The following is a 23,001-nucleotide window of genomic DNA, read 5'->3' on the forward strand; positions in this document are numbered from 1 at the left end:
GAGGTGATGTTCACGACGCGCACAAAAGGTGAAGGCAACGCAAGGCTGGGGATTCAAACCGGAAAGATCGCCGAGGGCCGCGAGGCTGGTGGTGATCGCCTTCCCAGATCAACAATTCATCCGAGTCCAATTAAAGTAGGCGAGCCGAGTATAAAGCAGCGCTTCCTGCATCCACTTCTAGTTAGTCCTCTATCTGATTTTACGAGGCTGGAATACGAGGGAGGTTTCGAATTTCCCCCGCCCGGCGAAACCGAGCAGCTGTCGAACATTGTATCTGGCAAGACCATGGCATTAGACATTTAGAACTTCAGGGAATGTGAAGGAAGTGGTGCCAAATAAGCCCTGCTTTCCACACAGCCTCGTCGTGATCGCTTAGCTGTTCAGTGCACCCGTTCAGGATGATCCAGACGTATAGAATCGTCAGCCAACACTTGCCTTTCAAGTGCTCTGCGCAGCTATCTCGAACCGGACTCTCCCATCAGCTACCGATTTTTCATCACATTGCTAGCCGTCCTCGACATGTTCGCTCATCATGGCAGAGAGGGTTCCAGGTGCCATCCACCAGATATGTATCACCATCCAACCCCAACGTCCCTGTGTCGGATTCACCCATGGTCTACAAGCCACCCAGCACTGGACTCATATCTAAGCTGCCATCGTCATGGATCCCCTATGCAGAACTGATCCGCCTTGACAAGCCGGCCGGGACGTACTACCTATTCTTTCCATGTCTGTTCTCAACACTCCTTGCAGCTCCCATGGCCTCGCCCCTGGCCTCCCCTTTCGAAATTGTATCAACAACAGCTCTGTTCTTCACCGGTGCCCTTATTATGCGAGGGGCTGGCTGTACAATCAATGATCTCTGGGATCGGAATTTGGATCCCCATGTGGAGCGGACCCGGCTACGACCCATTGCTCGAAAAGCGATATCGGTGGAGAACTCGATTGTCTACCTCGGCGCGCAGCTACTTGCCGGCTTGACCCTTCTCTTACAGTTCCCACTGCCATGCTTGTACTATGGCGTTCCAAGTCTTCTCCTTGTCACCATATATCCCTTAGCAAAGAGGGTAACACATTACCCTCAATTCGTCCTGGGCTTGACTTTCTCTTGGGGTGCAATCATGGGATTCCCTGCTCTGGGCATCGATCTCCTGTCCAACATAGCGGCCTTGTCTGCCGCTGCGTCGCTATACGCTAGCTGCGTCGCATGGACACTTGTCTATGACATGATCTATGCATACATGGACATCAAAGACGACGCCAAGGCCGGCATCAAGTCGATTGCCCAAGCACATGCCCATAATGCGAAGACGGCTTTGTCGGTCTTCTCAGCAGCCCAGGTTGGGCTTCTTGTGACGGCGGGATGCTTTGCTGGAGCGGGGCCTGTATTCTTCGTGGGAAGCTGCGGTGGTGCAGCGTTAACCCTTGCGACAATGGTCTGGCGGGTGAATTTGCAGGACGTCAAGAACTGTTGGTGGTGGTTTGTCAATGGAGCACTGCTCACGGGCGGTGTGATCTCATTCGGGTTGTTAGGCGACTACGCCTCTCGGCGGACTAATGAAGAGTCAAAGAGTATCCCGCAAGTCATCCTTGCCTGAGAAAGCCAGAATTGCATCTCAGCTACCATTTACCGCTCCGTCCTGTTTCCGTAGATCAATGCCCAAATGAGACTCGATATGTTCCACAATCAATTTCCAATCTAACATGGCACCGTCACCAACATCACCACAAGCTAGCTCCTTTTCTATCGGCCGCAAAACTGTGATCCATCCATTCTCACCGTCTCCCCAGTCCTGCTCTAGCACCTTGATTTGCTTCTTCGTGATGGGATGCCGCCACATCGCTGTATTCATGGCCGGCGCGACAAAGATTCTCTTCCTCCTCACGTCGATAAGGCCTGTTGTATCCCAAGCGCGGATCACACTGAGGAGTAAGCCATCACTGATCCCGTTGACCATCTTTGCTAGCGAATTGGCAGACAATGGAGCGACAAGTAGGACATGAGCCCAGCGACGTAGTTCTATGTGCAGGATCTTGTCGCCGCGGACCCAGGGTTTGGCCCATTCGTCCCGATCATGGTAGATTCCGTCAAGATTGTCCAAGTCGAGTAGCGAGGCGAGGCATGGCTGTTCGGAGGCCTGGCCTTGCAAAAACTCCTCTGCAGAGGGAGTGAGAAGGATGCGGATGGAGATATTAGGATGTCGAGCGAGAGATTTTGCGATCAAGGGGATTTTGATGGTGGCAACAGAGCCAGTCGCTGCGAGAAGGACGTGATGCTTCCCATCCTGGAAATGGTTCTCCGCAGAGAAGGCCTCTTGAGGGGCGGTGGGGGCGCTCATGGATTCCTTACCTGAGTCTATAGGTATGCGCGCATCAAGTGGTTCAGAATTGTACTACAGGACGGAGGACAGAGTACTGTTCTGATGGATAGAATGAAATGTGTGATGTGTCTGTAGTATTCAGAGTGGACCGCGAAGATGATGCGGAAGAATAAAATGCATGTCAACCAATGCCCCGTACTCAGTCACCCAGTAAAGTGGCAGGTGCAACTTTGACTGCGAGCCCAGCTTCCCCAAAAATCTTCCGTCATCAAGCAACATCATCACCTCCGCCTCTCGTCGTGAGCTCCCTTCTCTCTCTCACACGTACTCCCTACACTAGACAAGATGCTGCAGTGGACATTGAGAACACCGGTATAACTAACATCCATCCTTGCTCCCCTTTCGCCCCTCCCGTGCGTCATTTTGTATCAAACAGCTAATCACTACAATACCAGGCTCTCCGTGGCGTCTTCTCCTCCCTCCGGCCTGGCGCCACACACTCAACGCTGCAACCTTTCGTCACCTCGCAGCTCTCACAGACCCGGCTGCTGTCGACGGAAGTCCGTGCTGCTATAGACAAGGCTGTAGCATCCGCCCCGGTGGTCCTGTTCATGAAGGGCACTCCAGAAACCCCCCAGTGCGGCTTCAGTCGCACTACCATCCAGATCTTAGGCCTTCAGGGTGTAGATCCATCCAAGTTTACAGCTTTTAATGTCCTTGAGGATGAGGAATTAAGGAGTGGTAGGTCATGACTATGTCTTCGTTTCTTCGCCTACAGTTTCGTCTTACTTTCGCAGGCATCAAGCAATACTCCGATTGGCCGACAATTCCGCAGCTCTACGTGGACAAGGAATTCGTTGGTGGATGTGATATTCTGATCAATATGCATAAGGATGGCAGTCTAGCAGATCTCCTTGCGGAGAAGAAAGTGATCGTGGAGGAAGACGACGTCGAGGGCGAAAAGGCCGACGAAGCGAGGCAGACTACCGAACAGAGTACCGGCGGCAGGAGCAAGGACGCAAAAGGAGAGAGCTCCTGAATGATGAGGCAGTTGGACCACCGAGAAGCTACTATGGAGTGCTGAATCGATCACAACGACATTGAGCCTTCGAAAATTCTACGATACCCATACCCTGCTGTTTGGCAAGCCTCAGAGGGCATGCAAGATGTATACTATATTGTTCATGTCCTGCCTCGTTACCAATTCCCAGGTAACAATGAGCCATGTACAAAATCCCGAGATGATGAAAGAATCACCTGTTCCCAAGCACGTCTCGCGTTTTGCGCTTGAACTGACTTAAGCAGACTTCGATCCTAGGCGGAGGCCAAATTTCAAAGTATAGGTGCGCTCAATTCCATAACGCCATGCATGTCAAACTTGAACCTCAGGATTATGTCGAAGACTCGGCTCATATCAGGACAAAATGCAGAGACACAAAAGCTCCAATCTAACAAGCCTACATTCCCATCTCTCCCACCACGTTACCCCACTCATGGGCCACGTTCCCATACATGATATCCTTCAGGTCCTGCTTAACACCCATCGCGAACTCACCTCGACCCTGTGCCTTGCCAAGGGGCAGAACGAGATCGACACCGCGGAAATGAATATCCGCAATCGGGGCAATGAAGAAAGCTGTACCGGCAGCAAACGCCTCCAGAAGACGGCCTTCCGCATCCGCCTCGAGCAGCTCATTCATCGTGAACCTGCGCTCTACAACATCGACCTCGGGCCTTGATTTCTTTACCAAATCCAACACACTGGCTCGCGTAACGCCTTCAAGAATCACACCATCGCCCAAAGGCGCGGTCACGAGCTCCCTCTGCCCAGACTCCTTATTGACCCAGAGGACGAAGAAATTCGACCCTCCGGCTTCGGTCACGAAGCACTCATCGCCGAAAAGCCATAAGATCTGGCTGTATCCGCGCTCGCGAGCTTCCCCTTGCGCAACAAGTGACGGTCCGTAGTTGGCTCCGACCTTGGCGTTGCCGAAGCCGCCGGGCCAAGCGCGGATCATGTCGTGGCGTGAGGCAAGGAGTCGCATCCCAAGGGACGCTCGGTCTTTTGCTGTGATGGTCTGGCCGCCGTTCGTGCTGAGCTGCGCGGCTGACGAAGGCCCCTTATCGCTGGGGGTTGGCTCATCCAAAGGCGGGAACACGACCATCATGATGTACATGAGCGCCTCTTTGGGTTTTTGGACGCCCAGTGCCGCAGCTGTGGCTATCATGGTCGGACGAATGTAGATATACCGGCCCGGTTCGGCAATCCATTTCTTTGCCTCAACACCAACAAATTTCTTCAGCAGCTTTAAGAATTCTTCAGGCGGGAAGCCCGGCAGTGCAATACGGGTAGCTGACTGCAAGAAACGCTTTGCATTTCGTTCTGGGCGGAAGAGTCGCACTTTGCCGTCGAAGCCCCGGTAAGCCTTCATGCCCTCGAAGCACTCGGTCGCGTAGTGCAAGACTGAGGCGGTGGGCATGATGGACAGGGGCCCGTAGGGTTTGATCTCGGGGCTGTCCCAACCGGCCTTCTCGGTCCACCGGGCAGTGAGCATATGGTCCGTGGTCACATTCTGAGCCCACACTTCTGGTGAGTCTAGGGCTGGGACCGGCTTGGGATTGAGGTTCGGCGTGATGGTGAGCTTGGAGGCGTCGAGATCATGAACTGCTGGAGAATCATTCGAGATGGTTTGGGACAAGGTCGTGTGCGTGCCCGCTTTGGTCAGCTTCAACGTGCTGTCCAGCGTGGGTGATGGGGGGGAGATGGGGGTGATGGCTGCTGGGGCCATGGCGTCGGCGACAGGGCAACGGGGCAAAAGGAAAAGGGGGCAGAAGCCAAGACGAGTATATGTTTCTGGCTGTGCAGACGCAAGGCAGGAGTTGATGAAGAATCAGAACACGAGTTGGAAAAGCCAGACCTATGTAGGATACCCGCCGTGACTCATATATATTCTAGAGAACGCAACCGATGGATGCTGCGGTCAGGCATTTAATAGTGCAACATGGCAAACGAGGGACCGATCAACGGAGGCATGCACTCCTAGTTTGGCCTGATAAGAAGGGACTATGCATGGATGGACGTACTCATTCCGAGCGCCGTAGAGCGAATGCCGCAGGCCGCATACTTTGCATGCATCTATCGAATCCTGCCGCGCCTTTCGACGATTTAAAAGCTTATTCCGCTCAGCGCAACACATTTCCTATCCTGCCAGGGGCTGGAGTAGATGTTCCTGAGAAAATCTCTGTATAGATGACGCGTAGTCGCGATATTGCGGAGATTGTGATCTTTCTAACAGATATTTTCTCCTGTGTAGCATTGAAAATGTGCAAGTAAGCCATACGTTAACTGGCTGAAAGCTTTCGGCGTTTGACGGGGAAGGCGAACATTCGCTTATTTGGCGGATAAAATGTTCCAAGATTTTAGTGTTGATCTCCACATGAACATCGGATATCCACGGTTACACTAACCTTGACATCGAAGAGCAGAACTCCAAACCGCGGCGTCCAGACCTATGTTCTGATTTCAGGTTTGATAACGATGGGAGACGAATGGCCGCTCGAAGGTCGATAAGTTCACCTCGATCCTGATGCGGCAGCGGTATCAGGGCGTACTAAGCTATGAATAAGGAACCTTTCTATCAGCTTGGTTCGGTGCTAAAGCGATGCAAGCAATTCCATATGGCGGTGAAGGTCTTTGAACAATTTGGTCCTCTGGAATTTATATTGCTGGAAAGTCATTATTGTCGGCGTGTGGCATTCCCTCAACCAGGCTGGGTCACTCACTTGTTGCATTTCCGCCACTGCACGTTTGGTCTTGGTTGTGGTTTCAACAAGCACCTCCTCAAGACCTTGAAGATCTCGATGCAAGCCAGTGAGGTCATCTCTTGTTTCATTGTGATATTGTTGTCCATTCACGAGAGCAATATCAAACTCTTGCTGTTGACCCTCTCTCATATTGTCCTTTTGTTCTTGGCTCAGGCTGATCGCCCTCGATCCACACACTTCGGCAGCGAGAGCGATGATGTCCATCTGTATTGTTTCCCATTCATCCCAAAGGTCAGTTAGTAACTTTTGCTTTTCTTGTCTTGAATGATGAAATTCGGCCATGCGCGCCTGCAGCAAGACCTCTTCTTGAGCTTCGGACCCATCGCCACCGTGTTTGACTTGAACCACCAGTGTTTCTGCGTTGAAAGGCCTCTGCAAGGGCTCGCCAGTTCTCGTGAGTTGCTTCAGATGAGTGCTGACATCGTTTGAAAGGCCGTCCAGGTCAGCAGTCAGTTCACTGGTGATACTGCCCACATCTTTGGTCACTTGCTGGAGAATGTCCTCACGATACTGCTCGAGGCTTGCTAGTAAATAGGTTAGTGACATTGATAAGAGGTGGATGAAAGAAACGACCGGCAAAATTGACCATAAGCATTGAGCTTGAACTCTGGATTTTGATAGCATTACTATTTCTGGACTTGGAAATTCGATCTGGCTTTCACCGTAGTAATCCCACACCGGATTGAAAAGTTTGTTCCTTGAGCATGAGGCCTGGCTCACCAGCTGTTACCCGAGCGGCGGGATACAGCTGGGGGGCATTTGACCTTGGTGAAAAAATGCATGGCCGGAGTTTGGTTGACTGCATCATGCATGGGTTTACCAATTCACGCCAGGTAGATGCTGTCCTTGTATGAGGCGTCGGTGCAGGTTGAATTTGATTGAGATTTGGTTGTGCGGACAAAGATTGTTCCTTCCCAGGTTCTCCTGCCGATCGGAGGCTATGCACCAAACAGGCTGGTCGCTCCTACCTTTGGCCGTGTTGTGGTGATGGACGTGGACGCGGACGCGTACCTACCTTAACACATTCAAGTGATTTCTTCATATCACTGGCAAATGCACCTTAACTTCGTCCTGCTGCTTCCTGATGAACAAGCGTTCAGTTCAAAATGGCCATCGTGCTACTTGTACTCGACACAGTACTGCATCGCTCCCTGTCCCAGTACCAGGACCAGTGTTGAGCTATCAAATGGTAAATGCCATTCAAATCTGCTACGATCTTCACCTCAGGCCGTCTTCGCGGCCAGACTCGCCAAAATCTTGATCAGCAACAATCCCTTTCGCGGAACATGCCGTCCCGTTCGTGGGGTTGAAGAGCGCACCGCCACAAACGCGACTTCATCAGGGGTTCTTTTGCCAGCGGGAGCATAATTCTTAGCGTTGTGGCGCCCAATTGACGTAGGTGTCGAGGAGAGCTACGTTCCACAAGAAAAGATCGAGATCGAGATGCATAGGGCATGTTCCCAGTTCGTGTGCGTCAGCCAAGCATGATTCTGTGGCGTGTTGCATGGATCTTGATTGGAATCTGATGGACGATCTTGAGACCAGCCCTCATCAACCGACCAGCCAACCTCTTACCAACATCCAGAAACCTGCTTTCCGAACAGTCTTCCGCCTTTCCGACCACTAATGAGACCATGCTCCTGGTAAAGAACAGTTCAAGTGATACCGGTTTAAAGGTCTCGCAGCCTTCAACCACCTTCACAATGACGTCGCCCTGATTCGCATGTTGAGTCTGAACACTTTAGGAAAGAAACTGGTTTATCACGACAGCACTGACAGGGTATTAATATAGGGGCAAGCAATTCCAATTCAATTGATCTTGAGAGTTTCTCAGCAGCAAGCAATCAACCCAAATCCAATTCAATCCAACCCAAGCATCCATCCAAGACCTCAAAAACACATTAAATATCTTTCCAAACATCAAGCAAGATGGTTCTCGGTCTTCGTTCACGCAAACACCCAGGTGGAACCACCGTCACCACAACCACCACCACAACTCGCCATCCTCCCAAGCATAATGCTCACGTTGCCAAGCCCACTCTTATGCAACGCCTCAGAGGATCGCGCAGGACTCATCCCGTCAGCACCAAGGCTCGTCCCGTGCGAAGAACGAGGGCTCCTCGTGCCACCCGTGCCACACATACCACGGCAGCACCTCGTCGCAAGACTAGCATTGGCGACAAAGTGTCAGGAGCCATGCTCAAGCTTAAGGGTAGCTTGACCCGAAGACCCGGCCAAAAGGCCGCAGGGACAAGACGAATGCACGGAACCGACGGGAGGAGTACCCATCGACGATACTACTAGAGGGAGTCTCTCTAGATCGTCCGCTCCACCAGTATTCGAAATCTCTTTGAGCAATCGGCCACGAGCAGATGGCTCAGATTGGTCCGACTTATTGCGATCCGCGTGGAGAGACCGTGAGAGATATGTAAATTTGGCCAATCTGTTTTGATGAATAGCACCTCGAGATAGCTGAACGGGAACGACGCGACGATGTGTGCGCAAATGAGGTGCCATGTTCTGTGTATTTATATTGTACTATTATGACGACACGAGATGAGACACCAGATGATTGTCAAATAATTCAACCATCCAAGTGAACAAATCTAGGCTTTCAGTTCTTTTTACTACTGCTCGTACCAGGTTTCATTCTAACGTGATATAAGAATATTCCCTGTCTCTGATCCACCTCGCGGCTGTCATACTGAATGGCGTCGACAGCAAACTTCTTCTTCATGTCGCGAATGAAGCGCATGTCCGCTTTTCGGCGTTTCTTGAAACAGAAATAGCACACGGTGTCTGGACCAATCAAATCTCCCATTGTTTGCAGGAGTAAAGGAAACGTAGGTTCAAAATAGACACAGTCCGCTGCCAGCACTATGTCCGGATGCTGGGTTGTCTCGCCCGTGTTGCGCAATACCTTATCAGGAGGCGGTGTGCCCCAATCGTAGACCAGCGCTTCGACCCTGTCCCCAACATGGTTCATGGCAATGTTCTTCTTCATCAGAGCCAGCATGGGTATCTGATCGGTGATGTACAATTTGTGGTCCTCGGAACCGGCAAATTCACATCCCAATGCGACGGCCAGTCCCACAAGGCCACCGCCTGCGCCAATCTCAAGAACTGTCTTGTCCTTTAGGCTTATCTTATGGTACTGAAGCATATACTTGGCCAGCACCATCCCGGCGGGCCAGAGCTGGCCGCCGCAGCCTTCTTGGAGGTCTTCGTGAAGGACAAGGGCGCGTGTTAGTGGAAGGAGATTGCCGAATGTGATGGTGCTGGTTGCCGCGGGCTTGGCTGCTCGCTCGGGAATCAACGCCGTTGATATGGCGAGAACATCGTTGTCGGGCGATGGAGAGCGCGAGGCTAGCATTTTGGACTGCAGTGGGGACTAATTGGATGGATGTGGAGAGCAAGGAGGGATTGCAAGAGGGCGTTGGGGCTATCGAGTTGAAATCATTGTGATATTGTGCCTGGAAGTATGGGGGCCCTTCTCATGAGCAGCAACGTTACTACCAATGACGCCTCAAGAAACGGATTCATGAATTCTTCAGACGCACATAGGCACAGAGGCGACATGTGGCTCTGGGTATGGTTGCGGCTCTCACCAGAGGCTGAAATGGACGCGCCGCACGCAGAAAAAAGATATGGCACTGGCAGATGATTGGGTGGCATTTTAGCGGATGGAGAATCCGGGGTGCGTTAGTCAGACAACCAGAGCGAGGGCAAGCAAAGGCACGCAGGGCGTGGCATCAAAATTACGAAACTTCTCTTTGAACTTCTCTCATCGTTGCTATCTCAAAATCACATCTCCATGAAAGTGCCAATTACGGCCAAGGGCTGAGCAGCATTCTACAGGCTATTCAGCTCGGCTAGGGAAGGAGATTGGCATCATGATTGACTTCGCTGGGAGGATCCCAACAGAGTCAGGTGGTTCGATTTCCAGTGGTTTCTGTGACATCATGGCACGTCAGAGGAGTTGTGGCTGGGTGACAGGCTGTCATTACAATCTCTAACCTCGATTCATGCCGCAGCCCTACGTACAAGTTGGTCTCTGTTTGGGAAAAGCATCCGTCATTATATCCGATTTCTCCACGTGTCGTCATTGTTTGGATGGATGAGTGCTGGATGCCACACTTGCAGCTTTGGAAGGAGCATTGCGTGAGTGAGTGACAGCAGGAAAGCCACTTCTCTCTACCTACTTGCCCGCCCGAGGTCGTAATACCTTCCGGAAGGTCACTGTGGGTGCCACCTGCCTTGGTCTGAGTTACAACCCGAGTTTCCTCTTGCGTCTCGAGCCCCAGCAACCACTGGCACACGTCCGTCGTTGGAACTCTTTATAAGTTCCTCCCACCTGTCCCCGAACCTCTTCCCTCTCCTTTCCCTTCTCCATTCACCACCTTCAGTCAAGTCACCTTCCAGCTTCCCAGTTACTGTCTTCACCTCTGATCAAGCTCCCATCTATTCCCACACAACACACAAACTAGCACAATGGCCACCCTACACTGTAAGTCTACTTGTTCAACTTCCCGCCGTGGTTTTTGCACCACCTCTCTTTACGTCATTTGATTCGGGAGCTCAATCTCGACCTCAACCCCATCCCCCTCCATAATGCAACGCAACGGCTTGCCAAACCCGCCAATGCCAAACTAATCCCAATGTTTCCAGACCTTCCTCCTGTCAAGCCATCCGCAATTGCCCTAGGCATCGTCTTCAACCAAGTCTCCAGTGCCGCGGTGCTTGCCCCTCTCTTCGGTGACACCTACCACCGCGCTAAGGCCGCCGACAGCAAGGAGGAGTTCCTCAAGTCCAAGGAGGCCGCCACTGCTGCTGCTAGCTGGGGTTCTTCTATCGTCGGTTCCGGAATTCAGACTTATGGTGTTGCCGCTCTCATCAATGCCACTGGTACTTTAAGCTACAAGGGTGCTGCCTATCTTGGTAGCTTGGTCTTCTTCGCCTCCTATTCGCCATCGGTATGTAATGTGAAGCTTTGCTTACTTTCCTCGCTTTCAGGAAGACCCTTTCGAAGGAATGCTGACATTTTGGTTCCTTTGTAGCTTGTCTCCGCCCTTGTCACTGAGAACCGGCCTCTCGACACCGTCGCCGTTGGCGTCCTATCGCGTCTGTTTGAGACCGTCGGTCTCAGCTTGTTCCTCACTTACTGGGGTACTCGTACCAACCCATTCGACTAGACCTTTCATTTTCACATCATGGGCGTAATGTCTCATCCCGGCCTCCTTCAGAATGGTATCCAGCGGTGGCCTATGGTCAATCGGCACCCAAAACGTGAGATTTGGCTGTGATTGGAGCATGCGCAAAGCAAGAGGCAGAGGCGGGAAGACAATTCGATCGATAGGCAGGGTGGAAAATCTCCCTCTCCAGGCGTCACCAGGAAGTTGACTGAACTGAGCCTTATGGCCACCAATCCAATTGTATCTATAAAATAAACAACATCGCTGAATGAAAATAGCTGGTGCACATGAAACATCTTAACTTCCTTACCGTATCTTATATTTGCGTGCATTCCGTAGCTTTAAGCCTGTTTCTCACATAGTTTATCCCTCGCCAATGGGTTCTCACTCGAATTGTCATTGATCGACAGTATGTCGCGGGTTATACATGGCGAAGCAACGCAGCAGAACAGCTGTGTGGCAAGTTCGTCCAATCGTGGAGTGAAATGAGACACCAGAGAATTAGCAAAATTAGCCGCACATGCTCTTCTCCTAGTACGCGGTGGGAGAAGCTAAACATCATATGCCACCGCGAACACATACAAGTCCAGAGCAAGGAAATAGAACACTCGATTGATGAATTTCCTCCTCATCCATGCTCCATATCAGTCCATCTCTGCGACCTCCATTCCATCCCGTTTATGCTCCTTTAACCCTTTCAGCTCTGCTCTCTGCTCTCTGCTCTTCCTTCCAACTTCTCCATGCTCGCTTGAAGGTGCTCGGTTTTCCTCCTTACGTAATCCATAATAGCATTCCAGTATCTAGATCTCCTCGTCCCTGTGGAATCCTATTCCACTTCCGTATTCGGCTTCGTCGGTCCCGCGGACGTGTCGCTTGCTTCCTTGTCAACGGCTGCTTCGAGGCCGCCTAGGAGGTCGATTACGTTGGACTCCGGTCCCGTTCCTGTTCCTGTGGCTTCCGCTGGCGCGATGTCCCCTGCTGCCGTAGAGTCGATGTGATCGAGGAGTGGTGGGTCCCCGGGGAGAGCCGTGGACGTGGGAGGGGCGGAGGCTGATGGCGGCGCCAAGGTTTGGGCAGCCGAGTGGTTGCCTGTCAAAGGCGGCTCTGGGGTATTCGACGGCAAAGGATTGTCCAGTTTAGGGTTAGGCGTAGAGCTGGTAGGTGCTTCTTCTTCCATCGGTTCCTTTGGCGATGCCAATGCTGTTAGTAGAGATTGTAATTGTGACTGTGGTTGTGGTTGTGCTTCTTGTGCTTCGAATCCAGTTTCCACAGGCTCTGTAGAAGCTATGGCTTCAACTTCAGCAGAAGGAAAGACGGGTTCAGGGGTGATTTGTTCCAGCACTGGTCGCACGTCTGTGTCCGCGCCAATTTCTGCAATGGGTGGTGCCCGTTGAGGGTGTGATGACTGCTCGGATCTCTGTACATCAGCCGAGACCGATGGGGACATTGGCACAGTGTCAAGGCTGGGTGCGTTCACTGCTGCTGTCTCGGGCGGCAAGCTTGAAATATTCGGTTGAGGAATATCCTCTTGAGCAGGAATAGCCTCAGTCATGATGGCATCCGGCATCTCGGTATCTTTGGACAACGATACCCCCTGGCCAATGTTTGGAACCAGTTCAGGTGTTATGCTAGACACAGGTGCTTCATCCACTTGAGGCTCGGATGCTACTCCGTCCACGGCTGAGCCTTCTGTTGTCCCAATAGCTTCCTCATCTTTCGAATGATGAACTCCTGGGGCGCCCTCTAGCTGGCTGGCCGGTGCCAACTCAGTTTGAGGCAGACTTTGTAGTTTCGCATCCTCCTCGATCTCCCCTTCCTCACTACCCTCTCCCTCGCTTTCACTGCCAGAGCCTTCTCCCTCCTCAATCTGTGTGTCACTGAGCTTGGCTTCGGGGGCAGCTTGTTGATATGGGGTCTCAATAGGCGTATCAGTCATGACGACATCTGATGGCTGTGTGGCAGGTGCATCAACTCCCACAGGAACCGCATTGGCCTTTTTTCTGCCTGGTCCACCCAGCTTCTTCTTCTTTCGCTTTGGTGGCATATTCTTTCGAACTGGTGCTGGTTCGGGAACTGCAGCACCCGCACCGAGGACGCCTCCAGCATTCCCTAATCCTGATCCATCTCCCAAGTCGAATCCAGCTGCCCCAGATCCTGCGCCAGGGTTGATGCCCAAAGATCCGAATCCATTTGTTGCTTTGTAGGCACCACCATAAAGACTTTCCATTCCAGGTCGGCGGTCAGCGAGATATTTCGGTTCTGCAAGCTTCTCTGCTATAGCTGCTGGTACCTGCACCCATTTCTTGGTTTCAAAAATGCGTTCTTGCAAACCCGAGGTGGTCTTCCGTCGTTTGCCAGGTGCTCCATCCGTGTCGTATGGTTCTTCCGTTTCGCCGCCATTGTCGTCTTCGTCATTCGAAGCTGGAGAGTCTGGATTGTTCAAGAGATATTTTGATTTCAGCAGCGCATTTCTCGCATCAATCTCACCACTCGATATCCAGGACTCTGTTTTGCGATCCCATACTAGAGGTTTGACATTGGTGTTGCCCATCCGGGCGCGGCGAAGAAGTTCCTATCAGGCAGAAAGATGTTAGCAAGGTTTGGTCAGCTCACTATTGTTAAGAGCACGCCCTAGCTGTAGGCAACATCCTGTAGGTTCGAGGCTGTGCCATCATCAACCCACGGCGGACGCTTACCTGTGAATGAGGTGGGAGTTGATTAAAGAAATGCGGCAATGGCTGTTCTGGCCATGGGAAGTCGTTCTCGCTGTGTTCGGTGTTTTGGTTGTTCGAATCTGCAGGGTCGGTCGTGGCATCTTGGTTGACTTTTACGGTGATTTGCTCCCACTTTCGTACTGGCAGGCCTTCTGTCGGGTCCCAGTCGATAACCCCAGCTCGATTTCGTGGCGCTGTATTATGGTCCTGGTTCCTTGTCGAGCGCGAGGACCGTAGCTATGAAAAATGTTAGATTTGCCAAACTGAAACAAAACTACCCTGGAATTCTAGCCCGAGAAAGAGAGAAGGGCTAAAAGGACAGGATAAAAGGCAGTTATGCGGTCATTGGAACGCGCGGGGCGGCCACCACACCAGCAATAAGGGCTGTTAGTGATGAGGTTGTTGATTATCTCACGTTTCATTCTCGATTGAGTGAGCGGCAGTGTGCGTGTAGTAGTATACTGAGTACCTGTTGACGGCGCCAGGCACAGTCAACAGAAGAGGGCAACTCGAAGCAAAAGAGAACATGTCCACATGTATCATGTGATATCATTGGGCCAGCCTCAGGGGAACTCAACAAACAGGAACGTACCGGTGCCATTGTGGTAGGATTGTCCTGGCGGTACTGAATCCTCCTATCAGACAGATACTCCCTGGCTCAAATTGAGAGGTGATCCAACTTGAGAGCGTGGGAACAACGGCGATTGTGGTTGATTTTCACGAACGTTTCCAAGAACGAATAGCAGTGTTGGTAAAGATGATGGAGAATCAGCCAGCGCGTGACAGAACAGGAGACGCTGATCTTTTTGCGACATCTCAATGCAGCAGGTTTAGCGAGCAGACTAGCGCCGAGTAAAACCGGGCCGGGCCGAGATCTTTCGGATTATAGTTTCGCCGTGGCGCCGAGGCAGCCGTCGAGGAGGCTGCTAGAACAGCCCGGCAGCAGAGAGACAGGAAAAACATGACTCCAGCATCCAAATACCTAAGGAGAGAGGCTGAAGGACACGGGAAACTAGCGGGACATCTCTAGCAGAGTGGTTTCATCCATCACAGCAGAGGCACAATCAACGAGGACACGTGCAAGGGGATAGGCAGTGCATAGCAGAGATTGATGATGTTCATTTGGTATAATAGGGTCAGCCCTTTTTCACCAGGCTGACAGGACGCTCTATCTCAAGTGATGGTGGCACACAGTACTGTACAATGAGCGGAAAATGTGTGAAGTAAGGTCAGTCCCATCTGGCGCGATATTAGTAGATTTCAAACAGATTGGTGAGATGGGAAACAAACCCAGTATCCTTCTGGCGTACTATCTCACCACCTGTTCCTGTCTCTTTCCCCTGTATCCATGATTAGAATCGGAGAGAGAGAAGAGCGAGGACCATGGCAAACAAAGAACTTACGGATTTGCCGCCTTCCACAACTAAGCGGTCGATTTGGAAGAATTGTGATATTACTGTCTGCCTCTGTGGAAAGAGCTCAGTATGGGTTGAATTGTAAAGAATGCGATCAGGGAAGAGGCTTCACGTACCTTCATAACCTGCAACTCCTTCAAGCCCGTCTGCACCAATTCCTGTATCCGCCTGGGATCCTGCTCCCGCTGATGCTCATGAAATGCATCCCGCGTCCTCCTCCTCGCATAAGTTCTGAAATTGTAATTTGCGAATTGGCTTGACTGTCTCAGCATCGAGCGATAAAGAGATCGCACGCTGAAGGCGGAGGTATCAGCAGCAGTGGCTAGGGCCGCTGAAGCCATGACTCAATTGGGCAATACGGTCTTTTCCTTTCTCGCAAGGGATTAGGGCGTGGAGAAGAAGGGGGATGGCCGTTGCGGAGAGCGCCGGTCTCTGTAGGTCGAACTTGAGTGGCGCGTACCGAGCAATTCAGACGGTATTGAATGCGCACAGAGTGGCGTGATGAAATTGGGGGGTGCAGGTGATGTGATAGACCATGCAAGGAATGCCGAAGATGCAAAGAACACCTGAGCGAGCAGACTGCGGGATATTTATCTGGGCCCAGACATGCAGTGGATGGTGGACAACAAAACCAGATTGCAGAGGGTCGCAGCTAACTTAGCAATGCTACAGCTTCAATTGTTGACAAGAAGTGGCGGAATCATTTGTGCAGGAGGAAGACAAGGCCTGATGGCGGCGATGATGCTTTTGGCAAGTGCGACTGTTGCTACGTCAATTATTGCAGCTGCCACCTCCACCAGAACTTCCCACCGCCGATACGACCGAACCGACCGGGTTCGTCGCATTCAAGTTCGTCGCCCACTGGCAGATACACAGACAACCAACATTTCAAGTCCTCCCCTTCTCCATGCCCATCCCAGCATTACCCAATTGATATATCACGAATACTGCCTATGAACCGACCTTGACCTAGGCAATGGACCAGTCTGTTGTCTCCTACCCATCACCACCCGCATCTCGTGCAGGTTCCCAATCCCGCACCCGCACGACAGAAACAGACGCTGCAGCTGACCATACGCCGACCAGTTCGTCCAAAGGCGGAGCAGACGGCGGCAGTACCCTATCCGCTCGCTTGGATGCCCTGCTGGAGTCCTACCTGGAGCTGCTTGACACCTACACCACCCTCCGCGCGCAGCTCTCCAAAGATTTCTCCTCGGGATTTCTTGCTCTGGCGCAGGCAAACCGCACATCCACACTTGGACCAGGCCGGAGATATGGCGAGGAAGGCTTTGATGGGCGGATGAAAGCGCTCAAAACGGTTCAAATAGTCTCCAATGGCGACTTGAGTGTAGCAGCAGAAAGAAAGGGATGTCTGCGTGGACCTGAGCGTGAGCGTGAGCACGAGCATGAGGACAATGAACACTTCCAGTCCATCTCTATAGGAGACACGGAGACCACCACCACAACTCCGGTCGAGAACACTCAGAAGAATCAGACCCGAGGGCTTTCTGGGCTGCGACATCAAACCCGCCCTGCGTCATCTCTCTCACATCTCCCGTCTCATCGTCCCCGTTCGACAGCTACCTGTGCTTCTGCCTTCGGCTCAAGCCCCACCTCCATCTACAACTACAACTACACCATCACTTCAACTACTGCGAGTATCCGCAACGACGACGCAAACGCAGACGCAGACCCGCCATTGAAGTCTCAGTTCCAGTCCCGAGACCCCTTGAAATGGTACGGAATCCTAAACCCTCCGCACCTCCGTCAGAGTCAATCCCATTTCACTACCAGCATTACCGCTACGATCCCAAATCTCCTATCCACGATGTCCTACATGGCTGTTCTTGAGGATCACATCTGGGATCTCCGTCGTGAACTGGGGATCAGGGATGAGTACCCTGACATCCAGCATCAATCCCAATCCCCGAACGACGGGTCTGCGCCAGATGAATCTGTAGACTTGGATATCTCCACCCCCTCCCGAGCCGCAAAGTCTTTGGGAATACTGCCGACATCTGGGTCCGGCCGGCGGAGACACGAGCAGAAGCACACCACTTGCTCGGCCAAGGCCTCCAACACGAAATCCACACCACCATCGCCAACAGCAACAGGGGCTCCAGCAGCAATGTTACCTTCAGGCCTATCCATGAGACCTGCCCATCCAGCACAACCGTGATCGCGTTTGAATGACCTTATTGCATTGCATTCATGCCTTCGCAACGACCGGCTCAGAGTCTGCTCAGCCAGATGTCGGCCTTGGCCGTATGTATGTATGTTTTTATGTTTGTATGTATGGGTTCCAGGATCCCGGTCGAACTTGTTTTGTTGTGCCCATGTGTGAGATGTTGTAGATCGTAGGATCCGTATGCAAAATCTGTAAAATATTATTGGAATGGTCTCAAGGCCACTTGTATTCATGCTCGGTCTTGCTAAGATTCTGCAGCACTAGCAAGCAAAGGTTCACCAAACGTAATCACCATTCATATTCTACAATGGGGATTATTCACAGCTATGCTCAGAAACCACTCCTCGTGGTCTGCGGATGGGTCATGCGTGGGAGGCCATCCAAGCGGAAGATAAATAATTAGAAATTGGCTAAAACCACGTCAGCACCACCAGGTCACCTTTTCAAGTCCACAATCCCGACAGAGCAGTACTACTTATTATTACTGCCAGCGCATGTGCATACTAGTAGCTAAGTACAATTTATCGAGATCGATCATGGCGCTGTTACAACAATGTATGCGCATCAGCTCTCACAGGAATAGGTACCTCCAGAGAGTTCTGCCACCAAACCAGCCATAAACGACTTGCCAAGACAAGATACCCATGCTGGTAATTCGCCAAAAGAGTATCTATGCTTTCGATCAATCTTCCATCTGGACGTCCTCCAATAGCACCGTTGGTCCCTCTGCAATCCTAGAGATGTCTTCTAGCTCGTCTTCGCTTGACTGCTGTGGCCCTTCACACACCTCGTCATCATATTCCACCTCGGCTTGTTGTGATCTCGAGTCGACTTCCTTCTTGATCGGTGAACTGACCACGTGTCGAGCAGCAGGGTTTCTCACGATTTCTTCCAAGTCACCATCCCAATAACTGGGTCGTCGCTTTTTGCGAGATCCTGATGTTCTGGCTCCTTTTCTCCATGCCATCACATTCGGACTGAGCTCTTTCATGCTGGATTCAACCGGTGGTGTCCCATACAAACTCATTCTGACTGCAGCTCTGGTTTCCTCATCTACCTCGATGACTTCTTCATCTTCTTCCAATTTCAGCTTGGGATCAATCTCAAGCTCGTCCTCTTCTCTGATTGCATCATCTTCAAAGATTTCCATGCGACGTGAGTCAGTCTCTCGGGCTCGCTTTCGACTTTGGGTAGGACGGCTCGAGTCTGAAGATGACCGGGGTGGGCTGCTTCTGAACCTGACATCTGGGGAAGAGCGTGGCTCATTGAAATGCATGTGTCGATCATGTGCCCTTGGGTGGGATCCTTGAGCTCCATAATACTTTCCTGCTCCTCGCGAACCAGCAAGGGCGAGAATACCGTTCTTCCTGAATCGACTTGGTGGCTTTGCAAGCGGTGTCAATGTATCCGTTCTGTACGAATCTCGAATCCGCGAATCAGGAGCAGGGTCTTGACCAATCACTTTCGCAGCGGCTGTGGAAAAGGAATACAACATTGGTCCCTGCCCTGTCTGAGGCTGAGAAGCTCCATTGGCATAATACCATCCGGGTTGAAAATGCTCGTCCACCTGCGGGGGCCGCGGTCGATTCATTAGATCAGGCTGCTGAGGATACACCCTAGGGTGGTGCAGGTGAGGTGTAGATCGCAATGTTTCATGGGACTGGCGTCTCATGTTTCTCGGTGAGTGTGCGGAAGCCTTGCCCTTGAGCAGGGGCACTGGGCTTCCTGTATCTGTTGCACGATTCCAGAGCCCTGTGGGCCCTCTTATGAATGCTTGGGGTATATGGTGACGGTAACTTGGGCTCTCAGGGCCATGGAGATTGCGTCTGGAGGGCTTGAAATGTAGCGTGGGGTCTGGACATAAAACTGCTGGTCCGCGTTGATGCAGTGATGGGTCTGGACAGCTGTCGAGGTCGGCCTTTGAGTGGTGTGAAGCTGGCATAGCGTTGCCAGGAGAGGTTGCTGATTCAGGGCTGGGCTTGATAGTCGGAGGCTTGAGGAAGAGATCAGGCAACATCTTGCGCTTGATCTTGGCTGAGGCTGCGGCGGCGTGTGCAGATTCTGACAAGGAGATAGTGTCGGCCGAGTCGCGTTGTCGGATTGAATGTGGCGGTTCAAGAATGGCTGGCCGCTTCTTTAAGTGCATGGCAATTGGGGAGTCATCCATTATATCTTTCCTCACATCCTGTTCGCTGTTCATGCTCAGGTTCCTGAGCGGCTGTTGAAGATCAGCTGTGGCTAGCTCTTCGGCAAACGCCGCATCTTGCAATGCAATCTCGAGGGAATTGCCCGTGATAAGGTCTGAGGCTGTCTTCTCGTCACAATGAGGAGGGCTTCTCGGTTCTGTTTGCGGCGAAGCAAGAGCTCCCTGGTTGACGGGAGATGTGAAGCCACTGCTCAATGGCTCTGCCACCAATATCTTGCCATGATCCGAACCGACTGCACTTAGGTTTGGTAGCTGGGGGGAACGGTCTGGAAAGGGCTCTCTGACGTCCACCTCAACCTCTGCAATGAATCTAGGAGCTGTTGAATATCTCCAGTCTTTTGGAGTATTGGCCGTCCTCGACCGTGATTCTGTGGAGCATGTCGAAGCTGATTGGCCTCCGTTACTACCGTCCTCGCGGCTTCCGGGAAGCCTTGCGTCAATTGAGCCAACTGGAGAAGCAGCAAAACTCATATCCAATCTGAAGGAGGCTTTGGCCGATTGAAAGAGTTTCTGCATTTGTGCAACATGACCAGGCGTGGGAATAGACCTTGTCATAGGGGACCGGTCCGCTGCTTGATCGACGTTCGAGGGCGAACCGCGGCTAAGAGGGAACTCGCTGTCCTTGCTCTCGGATAAACTTGCGCTTGGTGCCTTGGGAGAATGAGTATGCGGTAAGACCCTTTGAAAGAATAGCGAGGATCGTCTTCGTGGAGGGTCCATCGGCGCTGCATGGTTTGGGTTATCAGTACGTGGTGGAATTCACGCCTAGCCACCTTACGAGATTCCGATTCAAGACTTACGTTTCGGAGTGCCTGGTAGATGACCAGGCTGTGAGGACTTGGAGGATGAATCGGTGGAGGGGATTGATCTGGCGGTGCTTTCCATGCTTTCGCTTTTGTGGTTGAGAAAAGAAATGCAGTATGAGTCCATTTATTTTATCCAGTCCAGTTGATCATCCAGGGAAAGGAGTGGACGGCTGCGACCATTGCGCAGACCAAAGGAAACGAGAGACTTCTTAATGCAGAAGCAAAGAAAGCACTGGGCATGGAAAGATGCTTGGATGGAGCAGACTGGGTGGCAGAAATGGGGGTCTTAGGGCACCTTCCATTGACACCAACATCTGGTGCGAAGTGGCAGGTTCGATGGAGCATTCATTGCCATTGCCATTGCCATCGATGGGCGAGAGCGAGTCACATTCACAGCAAGGCAGGGCTGGTACGAAGCAGAGAGCATATCACATACCAGAGTCGAATGAAGTTGTGGAGACTGCACCAGCATCAATTCCCATTCGTACTTCTCAGAGTTCGTTTGGAAGAAGAATTGCAGAGAGCCAACAACACATGTTGCTGTCGTATCTTACAATCGCCGGAACGAACCGTTTAAGGCTGAAGACGGGGTTTTCGGATAGCCAGCTGTCTTCTAGATGCTTCCCGATTGTCGGTAGGATTCGGAGCAGAGAGGAGAGATGCAGCTCATACTCGTACTGCTATGCAAGACATAACTGGCATGGTTGGAGGTGGTGCATTGTAGGGCCAATCTCAGATCGTGTGACATGCTGTTGAGATCGTGTGAAAGAAATGAGATGAACTTGATCAAGTGGAGGCTGGGGCTGGAGACTGAGTGGAGGTCGAGGTGGAAAGTGGGAGAGTGGAAGAGATGGCGCCACTCCAAGTCGGTGAGGTCCCGGCTCGTCTGACTAAGGGACAACCATATAAACAGGGCATTTGGCGACAAATTCTGCCGGTCAGACATGGAGCACACGCTTCAGCTGGCGCGTCCGAGTTGGGCGTGCGCGAACGACGTGTGTTACGAGTTCCCAGTAGGAGGCCGCTAGCAAGGCCATGACATGCATTGGGTTTCTAGATTACGCATGGGGAGTGTGCATGTGCATTATCAGATACTACGACTCTACGAGTAGAGCAGAGGGGTGATGTTCAAGAACAAGAATAATTAATGTTCGAGAAACGGCCCGAGTGGATCTACAGTATGTACAGGCGTTGTATGTCCGCACAGAGAAAAGAGCAATAGAGAGCTTGTGTGTGTTGAGATTGGTGTACGTAGCAGTATGGTATCTACGTAGGAGACAATGAGTGTAAGACTCAGCTCTTCTACTCAGCTAGCTAATGGGCGCCTTCCCAACAGCGTGACACAAACACAAACCTGTGGACTTGCGCTTACAATTTGGCGGTTGTTCTAAGCTTTCGTGCACAATGAACATGGTGGCCGTGCTTTTCGACGCTGCCTATGGCGGATGGTGAGTGCGCAAGTCGGTAAGCAGTGACCTCTCAGCCATGCTGGGTGCCATGCTTGACTCGAGCCTTCAGGGAATCCGAGCACCTGGGGTACGGAGCAAATCACAACTGCCATCTTCCCTCGATTCCGAACCGTTGGCAGCAGATCGTGTCATCAGTGCATCACAGGGTCTGGTCTGTCTGAATGGGGGGGAATGTCGCCATGGCCATGGCTCATGCCTGATACCTCATGCTTCAGGTGTCCGGCACGAGCTACGGGCTTCATTGTTATTAAATTGCGCGTGTGTCGGCACACTGTGAATCTGTGACAAGGTGAGCAATGGCAATGCTGGACTCCGTTCGGTCGGAAACAAAGGAACCAACAACGACGGCCCTCGTGTTTCAGACTTTGCTGGCTTGTCCATGCTAGCCGAGTTTAGTGAATTTGACGAGCCGACTAAGGTTGCAGGCGAGTGTGTCAAGGCCGAGCGGGTTCCCTCCTTCTCGGTCCTAGGCTTGTACACCAGTAAGAAGCGTGTGCCTGAGTCCAGAATAGCAAGGAACATGCCTAAAGCTCAAGCCCATGGCCGCCCCCAGACCCTAGGAACGCCCTAGCCAGGGGTCCTGCCGGGTCCCTCTCAGTTGTACGGGGTCCTTATCTGCCCTTAACCAGCCTCTAAAATCCGTGCCGCAGGAAAAGACAAGGCCAAAGCCACCGCAGGCTATTGGCTTGACTCCTGACATTTCGACTTTTGTTACACCACCAAGTCTCCATCTCTCTCACACTCTCACTACGCGGACTGACTTCGTTCTCACTCACTCTCCCTCTCCCTCTCCCACTCCCGCATCCTCCCATCTCCCTGCCTGCGCCGCTCTTTGGTCGGCTTTCCACTCCTTCTCAATTTCTCT

General features: G+C 52.0%; 11 protein-coding genes across 11 annotated transcripts; 5 read left to right on the plus strand and 6 right to left on the minus strand.

The window, feature by feature from the left end:
- Positions 1 to 611: 611 nt before the first annotated feature.
- On the plus strand, positions 612 to 1,598 carry A1O9_12774 (4-hydroxybenzoate hexaprenyltransferase; the record flags this gene model as incomplete). The annotated part of the gene is made up of 1 exon (XM_013398296.1): positions 612 to 1,598. The coding sequence occupies one exon, from the start codon at positions 612 to 614 to the stop codon at positions 1,596 to 1,598; it is 987 nt and encodes a 328-aa protein (XP_013253750.1).
- Positions 1,599 to 1,616: 18 nt separating this feature from the next.
- On the minus strand, positions 1,617 to 2,339 carry A1O9_12775 (phosphopantothenoylcysteine decarboxylase; the record flags this gene model as incomplete). The annotated part of the gene is made up of 1 exon (XM_013398297.1): positions 1,617 to 2,339. The coding sequence occupies one exon, from the start codon at positions 2,337 to 2,339 to the stop codon at positions 1,617 to 1,619; it is 723 nt and encodes a 240-aa protein (XP_013253751.1).
- A 327-nt stretch (positions 2,340 to 2,666) lies between these two features.
- On the plus strand, positions 2,667 to 3,360 carry A1O9_12776 (monothiol glutaredoxin; the record flags this gene model as incomplete). The annotated part of the gene is made up of 3 exons (XM_013398298.1): positions 2,667 to 2,693; positions 2,777 to 3,062; positions 3,119 to 3,360. 3 exons carry the CDS (start codon positions 2,667 to 2,669, stop codon positions 3,358 to 3,360), a joined length of 555 nt encoding a protein of 184 aa, XP_013253752.1.
- A 418-nt stretch (positions 3,361 to 3,778) lies between these two features.
- On the minus strand, positions 3,779 to 5,110 carry A1O9_12777 (branched-chain amino acid aminotransferase; the record flags this gene model as incomplete). Its single annotated transcript, XM_013398299.1, has 1 exon — positions 3,779 to 5,110. The coding sequence occupies one exon, from the start codon at positions 5,108 to 5,110 to the stop codon at positions 3,779 to 3,781; it is 1,332 nt and encodes a 443-aa protein (XP_013253753.1).
- Positions 5,111 to 5,975: 865 nt separating this feature from the next.
- A1O9_12778 (uncharacterized protein) lies at positions 5,976 to 6,671 on the minus strand (the record flags this gene model as incomplete). Its single annotated transcript, XM_013398300.1, has 2 exons — positions 6,105 to 6,671; positions 5,976 to 6,047 (listed from the first exon to the last, which is right to left on the minus strand). The coding sequence occupies exons 1-2, from the start codon at positions 6,426 to 6,428 to the stop codon at positions 5,976 to 5,978; spliced, it is 396 nt and encodes a 131-aa protein (XP_013253754.1). The 5' UTR covers positions 6,429 to 6,671.
- Positions 6,672 to 8,075: 1,404 nt separating this feature from the next.
- On the plus strand, positions 8,076 to 8,450 carry A1O9_12779 (uncharacterized protein; the record flags this gene model as incomplete). The annotated part of the gene is made up of 1 exon (XM_013398301.1): positions 8,076 to 8,450. The coding sequence occupies one exon, from the start codon at positions 8,076 to 8,078 to the stop codon at positions 8,448 to 8,450; it is 375 nt and encodes a 124-aa protein (XP_013253755.1).
- A 310-nt stretch (positions 8,451 to 8,760) lies between these two features.
- Positions 8,761 to 9,519, minus strand: A1O9_12780 (uncharacterized protein; the record flags this gene model as incomplete). The annotated part of the gene is made up of 1 exon (XM_013398302.1): positions 8,761 to 9,519. One exon carries the CDS (start codon positions 9,517 to 9,519, stop codon positions 8,761 to 8,763), a length of 759 nt encoding a protein of 252 aa, XP_013253756.1.
- A 1,285-nt stretch (positions 9,520 to 10,804) lies between these two features.
- Positions 10,805 to 11,338, plus strand: A1O9_12781 (uncharacterized protein; the record flags this gene model as incomplete). The annotated part of the gene is made up of 2 exons (XM_013398303.1): positions 10,805 to 11,119; positions 11,204 to 11,338. 2 exons carry the CDS (start codon positions 10,805 to 10,807, stop codon positions 11,336 to 11,338), a joined length of 450 nt encoding a protein of 149 aa, XP_013253757.1.
- Positions 11,339 to 15,302: 3,964 nt separating this feature from the next.
- On the minus strand, positions 15,303 to 15,808 carry A1O9_12782 (uncharacterized protein; the record flags this gene model as incomplete). The annotated part of the gene is made up of 3 exons (XM_013398304.1): positions 15,303 to 15,392; positions 15,456 to 15,518; positions 15,584 to 15,808. The coding sequence occupies 3 exons, from the start codon at positions 15,806 to 15,808 to the stop codon at positions 15,303 to 15,305; spliced, it is 378 nt and encodes a 125-aa protein (XP_013253758.1).
- Positions 15,809 to 16,443: 635 nt separating this feature from the next.
- On the plus strand, positions 16,444 to 17,646 carry A1O9_12783 (uncharacterized protein; the record flags this gene model as incomplete). The annotated part of the gene is made up of 1 exon (XM_013398305.1): positions 16,444 to 17,646. The coding sequence occupies one exon, from the start codon at positions 16,444 to 16,446 to the stop codon at positions 17,644 to 17,646; it is 1,203 nt and encodes a 400-aa protein (XP_013253759.1).
- A 691-nt stretch (positions 17,647 to 18,337) lies between these two features.
- On the minus strand, positions 18,338 to 20,746 carry A1O9_12784 (uncharacterized protein; the record flags this gene model as incomplete). The annotated part of the gene is made up of 2 exons (XM_013398306.1): positions 18,338 to 20,586; positions 20,662 to 20,746. The coding sequence occupies 2 exons, from the start codon at positions 20,744 to 20,746 to the stop codon at positions 18,338 to 18,340; spliced, it is 2,334 nt and encodes a 777-aa protein (XP_013253760.1).
- Positions 20,747 to 23,001: the final 2,255 nt, after the last annotated feature.

The sequence above is a fragment of the Exophiala aquamarina genome (genome assembly GCF_000709125.1).
Source record: "Exophiala aquamarina CBS 119918 chromosome Unknown aczIA-supercont1.27, whole genome shotgun sequence".
Taxonomy (NCBI): domain Eukaryota; kingdom Fungi; phylum Ascomycota; class Eurotiomycetes; order Chaetothyriales; family Herpotrichiellaceae; genus Exophiala; species Exophiala aquamarina.